General features: G+C 37.6%; 1 protein-coding gene across 1 annotated transcript; it reads right to left on the bottom strand.

Moving 5' to 3' along the window:
* Positions 1–2,977: 2,977 nt before the first annotated feature.
* LOC142520961 (putative receptor-like protein kinase At3g47110) lies at positions 2,978–11,396 on the bottom strand. The gene is given in 5 exon segments (XM_075624125.1): positions 2,978–3,479; positions 3,482–3,607; positions 3,817–5,520; positions 5,523–6,235; positions 11,066–11,396. Coding segments are annotated over 5 exon segments (2,997 nt in total). The 5' UTR covers positions 11,296–11,396; the 3' UTR covers positions 2,978–3,255.
* Between the last annotated feature and the right edge of the window lie 558 nt (positions 11,397–11,954).

The following is an 11,954-nucleotide window of genomic DNA, read 5'->3' on the forward strand; positions in this document are numbered from 1 at the left end:
ATGTTTTTAGCTTCTGTTCAGTGATTTGCTTTGAGTTTGGTACAATTTTCATAGGTGGATTTGAAATTGATGGGACAGTGCAGTCTCCTACACCCTTCACAAATACAGTAGTCTTTGAATCAGTGTTGGATGTTTCACCGTGTTCATATGTACTTTCAACATATCCAAGACCAAATCTACCTTCCTTTCCCCTATTTAGCATTGTGTCAAGTTTAGATGAGCTTGAATTGAATTTAGCAAGAGTCTTTGATGCCTTATCAAGTTCGTCTTTGACTCGACATAGTTCTAAATATTTCTTACTCATCAAGACTTCAAGACGAGTCAAACTACTCTTTAAGTCAGTGTTTTCTTTTGACAGAATTGAAGTTGTTTCATTCCTCTTGAGCCAATCACCATATAGTTCTTCGTACATCATTTGCACAATGTCAATAGTGAGTTATTCTTGGTCAGTTTCTTGGATTTCGTCAGCATCAATGTTCTCCATTGCTTTAGCATTAAGCCACAGTGACTTTGACACAGTGTTGTGGCCGGGTGTTGCAACACCAGTGGCAACACCAAAGGGATTGACCTGTAGTTTGTAGATATCTTTGTGAACGGCAGAGAGGGCGGTGCAATCATCTCCTTCCTTCAAGCTACATTCTTCATCTGTATCATCGTAACTCAAGGAGGCTGCCATATTTTTATTTCTGCGGAGGCGATTTGCACACTCATTTGCATAATGCCCAAATCCAGAACATTCTCGACATTGGATTGAATCAAGTTTCGTTGCTTCTGAGCGACCTGATGAATTGGTTTTGAATCTGGAATTTACTTGAGTTGGTGCTGTTGTTTTATTTCTATCAAAAGGGATAGATTGTGGTCTTGGTGTTGATCCGGATTTCTTCTTGTCTCTCATTCTTTTCAGGTAGTCACCAAACTTCTTTGTGATCAAGGAGATTGATTCCTCACCAAGATCATAATCCTTCGCCTCTTGAATTAGGCTAATCACTGAGTCATCAGTAGATTGTAAAGCAACAGCCTTTCCAGTATTTCTTTTCTACAGGTCTAGATTCATCTCAAAAGTTCTGAGAGAACTTATCATGTCCTCCAGATTAAGTGTAGAGGTGTCCTTGGATTCATCAATAGCACATATTTTGATATTAAAGCGTTCAGGAAGGGATCTCAGTACCTTGCTAACCAATCTTTCGTTTAACATAGGATCACCGAGACTAAAGGCCTCATTTTCAATGTCACGCAATCTTCGATCATATTCCACAATAGTCTCGTTTTCCTCCATCCTTAATTTTTCGAATTTTGAGGTTAACATTCTGAGTTTGGTTCTGTGAACACTTTCTGACCCTTCACAGTGCTTTTGAAGAATGTCTCAAGCTTCCTTGGCAGAGATGCAGTTGGTTATAAGACTAAACATATTGATATCCACATATGTGAAAATAGCATTGAGTGCCTTTGAATTTAAGTTCGAGATTTGGACTTCATCGTTGGACCAAGTACTTTCTGGTTTACTTATACTATCACCATCATTATCAACAGTCCTCGGTGGAGACCATCCGTCTAAGACACATTGCCAGGCCCTTTCTTCGATAGATTTGATGAACATCCTCATCTTGACTTTCCAGAGGGCATAGTTTGACCCATCTAGAACTGGTTGTCTGAATGCGGTGCTTGATGCTAGTGAATCCATTAGGTTATTAGTATCGTTCCTGTACGAACAGCAGAATGTCAGAATCAATCACTTAGTGTATCAAGTGTTGGCTCTGATACCACTTGAAATGATTGCTTCGCATAAACGTACAGAAAATGAACAGTTCAAAACTAGTTTGTCAGAATTCAGTGTTGTGTACAGTGTTGTCAACACAGCACACAACAAGGCAGCGGAAATTAAATATTAAGGGCACAAAATAGAATATATAATAAATGAACACTTCGGTTAAATTATGCACATGTACTAACACTTGTGCGATGCCTCATGGCGAGAAATTCACTAGAAAATATGTAAATCGTTTACACCAAAAATTAATACTAGTGAAATTTAACAAAACTAAATTCCCTGACAATCCAAGGAATTAAATTGCATCAACAACTCAAAATAAACACCAGATACAAGCAACGTATTGTTCAGACACAAAACCGAAAAACACCCTTCGAACAGACACTCTGCGTCAGTGTTGTTCTTGGATGTAGGCAGCACCACTTTGTAACAAAGTCACGTGTTTGATGTAGTGACTTCAGCTCCTTATACAATTCTCCACGACTGAATTAACTTCAGCAAAGCTTCAGAGGCCGTCTATTGATTTACTCTCCTTATCGCACCCTTTTTTTCAATCTTTTTCCCACTTTATATAGAGTAATTCTTTAACCTCGATCTCCAAGGATACTTCCACCTGTAAATAAGGTAACTAGAGTTTAATAGGAATCAAACTCTATTTTAAAGCAAATACCTTATATCTTATAGATAAGTTTCCAACTTAAGTAGATAATTCCTAATAATAAGATTCACTATATCTAGGAAAACAAATCTATCAAATTTAGTCTAGAAGTGCAAAATCAAAAACTCAATCTTAATCAAATTAGGAATCAAATATTCCTTTCAACCCACTTGAGTAGTCATATTTTCATCCAACAGAATGTTACTCAGCTTCAACTCACCGTGAATGATGATGGAATTGGTGTGCCATGATGATGTAAGTATTCAACTGCAGCTGCAATGTCGATGACAATATTACAAAATAATATCACGAGTTTAGAATTTGTGGGTTTTACATTTTAGATCATATATTTTGATTATAATGCACTATGAGAATAAAATAATAAGATATTTTAGCTTTTTTTTAAAATAAAAAAGACTAAACTAATAGGTTACACATTAACTTTGAAAATATAAAACTATCCCAAACGCATCAATAACTCTTGTTCTGGCTGTGATTTGAATATCCATGCTTCAGAGTCTTTGGCATAACTTGCTCAATCTACAGACTACATTTCAATGCCTAAGTGAATCCGACAGAAGACGCGCCGCGCCGGTGCATGAAACTGTGCTGCTAAAGTTTGATGTTATATTTAAGGCTTCTAATAAGTTCACAGAGAGCATACAACCAAGAACAAATTACAATTCTAGTCTTCGTACACAATAAAGCATAAATCCAACTTAAGTTCTTGATTAAATGTAGCTAGAAAGTACGAGAAATCATAAAGTTTGAAAAGAAAGACACACGATATAAGATGACAAACCAAAAGCTTGCTTCAGTGTAGTGCGAATCAGTCAGCAAAATAAATCTTTCGAATCTTGTCCAATTCAATAACAACATCAGTCATCGTGATTCGATCTTTTGGAAACTCCGTCGAACATGCTACCCCGATTTCAAGAACAGAGTTCAGACAATTCTTGATCTTAGTTTGCATGTTGTGATCTGTGTGTTCAAGCGGAATGATTTGATCTATAATATCCATCTCTTGGCTAACCAAACCATGGTTAATAAATGGTGGAGGCTCGAATGACCGTTAAGCGCGACATCGTCTGTTGGTCTTATGTTTGTGAACATCTCCAGCACAAGAATCCCGAATCTATATACATCCCCTTGCATTGTCATCGAGTTGGTCATCCCATACTCTGAAAATATAATAAAGTGGTTCTCCTTTACATATAGAAGAGAATACGATTATAATTAGAGAAAAAAATTCATTCCTAACTATTTCAATCTCTATTAGGCAATATTGAATAAAGTTGCAGACATGTGATAATCTCCTGATATTATGAAATATTGAAGTAGAAATTTTTCTTTGTTGTGGAATTTGAAAAAGGAAGGCATCCATATATACCTGGAGGAATATAACCAATGGTACCCTTGATTGCCACCGAGCTGCTGCTTCCGTCGTATGCTGGATATATGTTCGAAACCACGTTTGCCAATCCAAAGTCGCCAACATGCGCGGTCATATTTTCATCCAACAGAATGTTGCTTGGCTTCAAATCACCATGAATGACGATGGAATTTGCGCCATGGTGTAAGTACTCTACAGCATATGCAACATCGAAAAGAATATTCAATTTTTGAGTTATGCTAAGATTTCTGTTGCTTTCACTTTCAATTTCTACCACATGATCATTATGCAACCATTTGTCCAAGCTTCCGTTAGCCATAAATTCATAAATCAATGCCATGAAATTGTTCCCCTGGAAGTCTATGCTTTCGCATGCACTCAGTATTTTGAGAAGGTTTCTATGTCTTACTGCTGTTATTGCATTGCATTCTGACGTGAAGCTTTTGGAAGCTCCTCGAATGTCAAGATTGAGAACCTTCACGGCAATTGACATTTGTTTGTCATCAACAATTCCTTTGTAGACAGAACCAAATCGGCCTAACCCAAGCAAATTTGTTTCCGGGAATCCATCAGTAGCTTTCAGCAGATCTGCATAAGATAGCCTTAAAAACATGTCTTCAAATGATGGCGTCAAAGATTGAATCTTTCTTAATATCTGCCTTCTATAAACGAATATGTAGACGCATGAAAGCGTAAGGCAGATGGCTCCAACACCCAAAACAGGGCTCAATATTTTCAGAAGATTTGAGAAATATTTCTTCTTTGAATTTGTGGTAGATGAGCAGGGAGGAAGGTTCAAGAAAGCCAAACCTCCACACAAATGCTCATTCCCTTTCAATGAAATTGCGCTCTCATTTTGAAATACTCCTCGTGTCGGCACTTCTCCTTGCAGACCATTGAAGGACAGATTCAAATTCTTCAGTTTTAATTCATTTCCTAGAAAACTTGGGATGGGCCCTGAAAAATTGTTTTGTGAAAGATCCAAGCCTTTCAAAGCATTAAGCACAACAGGTATTTGTCCTTGGAGAGAGTTGTTTTCTAGGTGAAGTCCTCCCAGCTCAACGCAACTACTCAAAGTGCTTGGTATAACTCCTGATAATCTATTGTGAGACAAGTCCAAGTCTACAAGATTATGTAGTGAACCGACTTCTTGTGGAATAGAACCCGTGAAGGCATTGTTGGCCAAATTAAGAGAAATAGAAATGAATGAAAAGCTAAAAATGTCTCGAGGTATTTCCCCATGGAGTTTGTTAAACGAAAGGTCTAAGTATAGCAAATTGGTACAATTAGTTAGAGTTTGCGGAATCGTTCCTTCCAAGTTGTTATAACTCAAGTCAACATGGTTCAACAACGTCAAGTTACCAAGAGAAGATGGTATCTCGTTTGCCAATTGGTTTGATCGCAGGTAAAGTTCTTGAAACTTACTAAGTTTTCCGATGCCCAAAGGAATAGGACCATGAAGAAAATTGCTTACTAAAGAAATAGAAGTGAGACCAATGAGGTTCTGAATACCCAAAGGAATGGTTCCGAGTATTTTATTTTATTCCATAGACAAGATGCTGAACTTAGTTGAAAGATTAGCAATGGAGTTCGGCAAAGAACCGTTGAAAAGATTAGCAGCGACGTATACTTTTTCAAGATTGCTACAATTTGTCAGAGATGAAATAAAGCTAATATCCCCTTGTAAACTATTATATGAATTAAGAGAAGTTGAAGGGATGGAAGCCTGTTGAAATACTTGAGATTTTCCCCTGTAAATCTGTTTGAAAATAAAAATATTATTTCGAGAAAAGAAGCATTATAGAGTGAAAGGGGGATGGGTCCATCAAAATCATTCGCTCCCAAATGAAAAATCGTCAAATTTGGAAGCGTGAAGCCTATATCCCAAGGAATTTTTCCTTGGAGTCTATTGTATCCCATTATGAAATTGGATATACTGGAAATATTATATAAACCAGATGGAATTCCACTAGTCAAATCATTGTTTGCTAAATTCAGAAACCATAAGCTCCGGAGATTCACAAGTGAGTCAGGAATTTCTCCTTCCAACCCACAGTGTGCCAGAGTTAGTGTAGAAAGATTGGTGAAATTGCCAATAAATGGTGGAATAGTGCCTGAGAGATTGTTTTTCGCCAAGCCTAAAACTTCAAGTTTGAACATAAAGCCTAGCTCCGGGATTATGATTCCTGTGAGATGGTTGTCGACCAAGTTGATGTAACTGAGATTTGGGCACCGGGAAAGGTTTCTTGGAATCCCTCCACTGAAAAAGTTGTTACTAAAGTCGAGGAATTCAAGACGCCTCAAACGGCCAAATTCTTCCGGGATTTCACCGTAAAAGCTGTTGTTTTGTACAGTAATCGCTCTAAAAAAAGAAAGATTACCTACATGGGGTGGAAGGGATCCCACAAGGCCACAGTGTTAAGGATAATTACGAAGATCAAGAGATGATTATCACTAATAAAGGAGCATATCAAGGAAAAAATCAGTATACTCAAATCAAGGATCATCATACAAATTGATTGACGTAATTGGGGATTGACATATGCAATTAGTTTCGTACTTTCCTTTTTACCAAAACTTGTACTTGTACTTATACAGTGTAAAACCATTATATGAAAAGATGAGAGCTTCCGTCCATTTAATTCTCACACTTTTCATGGTATCAGAGCTTGGCCCTACACCAATAAACCAAAACAAAATGTCTTTAGCTTCTTCTTCCTTGCTAAAGCAAGAACCTGAACTCAATTTGCAGTCATTTCACCAATGTTTTAGTTTGATCTCCATCAAACTAAATCCAAGCAATTTTCTTCTGTGGCGATCCCAAGTCATCCCTCTAATTCGCAACCTTGGTATCTACCATCACATCTATGTGAATGAAAAACCAACAGAAGAAATTATGAATGAAAAGGGAGAAAAACAAATGAACTCCCAATATCAAATCTGGCTAACAAATGATGGACTCCTAACTTCCTGGCTCCTTGGAACCATGACAAAAGATGTCCTTGGCACGATTTTTGGAGAAACGGGAAGTGCTTTTGATCTATGGACATCACTAGAACAACAACTACTCCCCATCACCATCGAAAAAGAAGGAAATCTGAAACATCAGATGATGGTAATTAAGAAGGGTTCTCGTCCACTGGGAGAATACCTTAAAGAATTTAAATTCATATGTGATAACCTTGCAGCTATTCGGAAACCAGTTCCAGATCTTGACTAGGTCTTCCAATTTGCAAGGGGCTTAGGTGCCCAGTACACAAATTTTCAAAATGCTTGGCTCACAAAACCACCATATCCTTCATTCAACCAGTTTTTTTTGGCTCTTCAAGGCCATGAACAAACGTTAGCATCACAACAAGAGGAAAAGAAAACATACATCCAACATGCTCAGGCCTTCTTTAGCCAAAGGGGTCGCGGACAAAATGGACGAAGAGGACGCTTCAACTCTCGTGGCAGAGGGTTTTACACCAGCTGGAAGATACAACAACATCCAAAATACTGCAGTGCAACAACACCAGAACACGAATCCATTGCCCAGAAATTTTGATGGCCCTCCGAAGATGGATATTCACCACTCCAACAACTCAAACAATCCCGATTAAGTTACTTGCCAAATATGTGGAAAGCCTAATCATCTGGCCATTGAGTGTTGGTACAGGTTTGACTATTCTTGTCAATCAGACGACTTACCCCAAGCTCTTGCTGCAATTAATCTTAACAGTGAAAATGATCCATCATTTTACATTGATTCTGGGGCTACTGCGCATATGACAAATGATGCAGGTAAACTGTCATCCTTAAAATCTTGTATGGGCAATGACATGATTTTTGTGGGTGATGGAAATGCCTTACCAATCTCTCATGTGGGTGATGCACATGTTTCTACCAAAGAAGGGAAGTTTAAATTAAATGATGTGCTTGTCGTTCCGCATTTGAAAAAGAATCTGATATCTGTTGGAAAATTTGCATCAGATAATTATTGCACCTTTGAATTCACATCTTCTGATTTTGTTGTTAAGGATCAAAACCAAAGGGTAATTGCGAAGGGGCATAAAAAGGGACAGTTATATGCCTTGGATGGAGTTTTTCATGAAGCCTTGAGTGCAATAAAGAAAGGAGGTTCATCGTCTACACTATGGCATCAACGATTAGGACATCCAAATTCAAAGTTATTATCTTTGTTAAAGGAGAAAAATGTCATTGATGTTTCTTATTGGATAGCTAAACCAAACGTATGTATAAGATGTCAAATGGGAAAAAGTTGTAGACTCCCCTTTAAAACCAATAACAAGATCTCAAAGTTTCCAATTCAAAAAATACATTGTGATCTTTGGGGGCCAGCTCCTATAGCCTCAAATCAAGGTTTTCGATATTATGCGATATTTGTTGATGACTTGAGCAGATTTACATGGTTATATCCATTAAAGAAAAAGACAGACTTTCTTGATTGCTTCATCAAATTTCAGAAACTTGTGGAAAACCAATTCGATCCAAGAATCAAAATTTTTCAATGTGATGGGGGGAGAGAGTTCAGTTCAAATATTTTTGTTGATCATATTCAGAATTGTTGAATCGAGTTGCATGTTTCTTGCCCTGGAACTCCCCAACAGAACGGTGTAGCGGAACGAAAACATCGACATATTGTTGAGACCGGACTTACGATGTTATTCCATGCAAATCTACCTTTATCTTTGTGGGTTGAAGCTTTCCTTACTGGTGTATATTTGATTAATCGTCTACCATCATCAGTTTTGCAGAATGAAAGCCCTTATCACAAGCTTTATAACAGACATCCAGATTATAATGGTTTGCGGGTGTTGGGATGCTTGTGTTTTCCTTCCTTGAGACATCAAGGTGGTTCGAAGTTTGTCAAGAAAACATACCCATGTGTTTTCATTGGATACAGTCCAATACACAAAGGGTATCGATGTCTAGAGCCGAAATCAAAACGAGTATACATTTCACGACATGTCATTTTTGATGAACAAGCCTTCCCCTTCAAACCAACACAGTTGGTCCAAAAATCTCAAAAGTTTTCCTTGTCAGAATTTCCGAACTTGGATGAGTTGATTGGCACGTTGGAAGATTTTTCAAATGAAGAAAAATCAAAAAAGGATAGTCCTCAATCCTTAATTGCTCCGAATTTCATAAATTGTTGTTACAATATTTCAAATGCAGATGTCGATAATTCCACAAAGTCATTAACTATAGAAACTCATGGTCCTTCTAAACAATCACAAGTTATGCAGAATGACTACGACCATGCTGAACAAACTTCGACCGAGCCAAGGATAGAGTCATCATCCGAACAACCACAAAATATGGAATCTCAATCACCTCTCATTGAACATTCTGAAGCAAGTTCTCAAACCATCTCTCGACCAATGAGACAACGCAAACCACCTTCATACTTGCAAGATTATGCAATTGTTGCCTCAAAAGAATCTCTTCCATCAGAACAAAACAGCCTCAAAGAAGCCTTAAAAGATCAACATTGGATAAGTGCTATGCAAGATGAACTTGATGCTCTCAAGTCAAATGGTACGTGGGATTAGGTTCCTAGGCCCTCTGGAGTCAACATTGTTGGCTCAAAGTGGATCTATCGGATTAAAACAAAACAGGATGGAACAATTGATCGCTTCAAAGCTCGTTTAGTTGCAAAAGGCTTCACACAAGTCTCGGGTGTCGACTATGACGAAACCTTCAGTCCGGTAGTTCGTCCAACTACCATACGGCTGGTGATTGCTCTTTCCTTGTCATTCAAATGGCAGATGAGGCAACTCGATGTTAAAAATGCCTTCTTGCATGGAAATCTTAAGGAAATTGTTTACATGGAACAACCACCAGGATTCATCGATTCGACAAAGAAAAATCACGTTTGCTTACTTAAGAAGTCAATCTATGGATTGAAGCAAGCACCTCGTGCTTGGTTTGACAGACTTTCTCAATATCTGCTACAACTTGGCTTCTATTGTAGCAAATCTGATGCTTCACTTTTTGTCTATCGTGCTAATGATATTATCGCTCTTATTCTCATATATGTAGATGATGTAATCCTTACAGGAAATAATGATGCATTTGTTCAAGGATTAGTTGATAAGCTGGGCCAAGAATTTGCTATCAAGGACCTCGGATTACTGCATTATTTTCTTGGTGTTGAAGTGAATTATTTCCCTGGTGGTGTGTTCTTGTCGCAGCAAAAGTACACTCATGACTTGCTTCACAAAACACAGATGCTTGAAAGTGTTGCCTTCTCTACACCCATTACGATAAAAGACAAAGCGCAACCCTCAGATTCAGAGCATGTTAATGCGACTGATTTTCGAAGCATAGTAGGTGCACTACAATACCTCACCTTCACGAGGCCAGATATAATTTATGTGGTCACCAAGGTTGCTCAGTTTCTCAGCAGTCCTACACTAATTCATTTAAAAGTGGTGAAGCGTATTTTGAGGTACTTAAACGGTACACGAAATTTTGGTGTTCGATATATAACTCAAAGTCCTACAAACCTCTATGCCTTTAGTGATGCAGATTGGGCTGGTTGTCTAACCACCCGAAGAAGTACTACAGGATTTTGTGCATTTCTTGGTGCAAACTGCATATCTTGGTGTTCAAAGAAACAACCTATTGTATCCCGCTCTAGTTCTGAAGCCGAATACCGGTCCATGGCCTCCACAACAGCAGAAATAACTTGGTTGACATTCCTTCTTGGAGACATTGGGATTAAATTATCACAACCACCACAACTGTTTTGTGACAACATTAGTGCACTCCATATGTCAGTTAATCCAATGTTTCATGCACGGTCAAAACACATTGAACTTGACTATCATTTTGTACGGGAGAAAGTTGCAATGGACCTTCTTGTCACACGATATATTCCGTCCTCGTCTCAGCCTGCTGACATCTTTACAAAACCATTACACAAGAATGCTTTCCAAAGGTTCAGAAACAATCTGGGTGTTTGTCCTCCTTCACACACCAGATTGAGGGGGCATGTTAAGGATAATTACGAAGATCAAGAGATGATTATCACTAATAAAGGAGCATATCAAGGAAAAAATCAGTATACTCAAATCAAGGATCATCATACAAATTGATTGACGTAATTAGGGATTGACATATGCAATTAGTTTCGTACTTTCCTTTTTACCAAAACTTGTACTTGTATTTATACAGTGTAAAACCATTATATGAAAAGATGAGAGCTTCCGTCCATTTAATTCTCACACTTTTCACACAGGACCTCAAGTTAACAGATACCACTCGGTCTCGATGGCTTTTGCTGCACATAATTCCTTTCCAATCACAAAATTGTACAGTTTCATTCCATGATCTTAGAGCCCCCAATGGATCATCATCTATGGCATTCTTGAAAGCCAGCAGAGCTGAAAAATCAGTTTCATTGCTCAAGCAAGTCGCAGGAGTAGCCGCAAAATACAAGAACAAAAGGCTTAACGCTAGCAACTCCATGGAATGAGTATTACTGCTACTTTTGTTTTAGTATATAAACAATTCTTTCATCCGACAAATGAACCTTAGCTTCCATCAGTCTTTTTTGTGGTAATCTGTTATTAAATGAAAACAAGAAAATTTGCTTGACTTCCACGATTGACTTGTATTGACTTCCATTTCCCTAGTCATGGAGCCGACATGCATGGATGAAAATATACGTTTACTTCAATATTATCGAACAATAATTGTGATTTTTTTTTTTGTAATTTAATAAATTTCATACTCAATTATGTGTTTAATTAAATATTTTATTAATATATTTTCAATTAACTTTCTCTAACAAATTTTTTTTTTAAAATTATTTCTTGTCCAAATTTCAGTTGTGCAACTCGGTCAAAACTCGACTCGAGTAGTTTGAATATGTGATCGAGTCAAGCTCGAGTTTAATATATCTGTGTTCGAGTAGCTCACTCGATTATATATATAATATGGATTTATGCATTTATGGATTTATCTATATTTATTTATATATCGGTTTATTTTTCGAGTTCGAGCTCGAGTAGCTTGAAATATACGCGAGTCGAGTTCGAGTTTAAAATTGATCACTCGATTGAGTTCGATTTCGAGACAAAATACAAATCGAGTCGAGCTCGAATAGTATAGTACTCGACTCAATT

The sequence above is a fragment of the Primulina tabacum genome, chromosome 12 (genome assembly GCF_025594145.1).
Source record: "Primulina tabacum isolate GXHZ01 chromosome 12, ASM2559414v2, whole genome shotgun sequence".
In the NCBI taxonomy this organism is placed as follows: domain Eukaryota; kingdom Viridiplantae; phylum Streptophyta; class Magnoliopsida; order Lamiales; family Gesneriaceae; genus Primulina; species Primulina tabacum.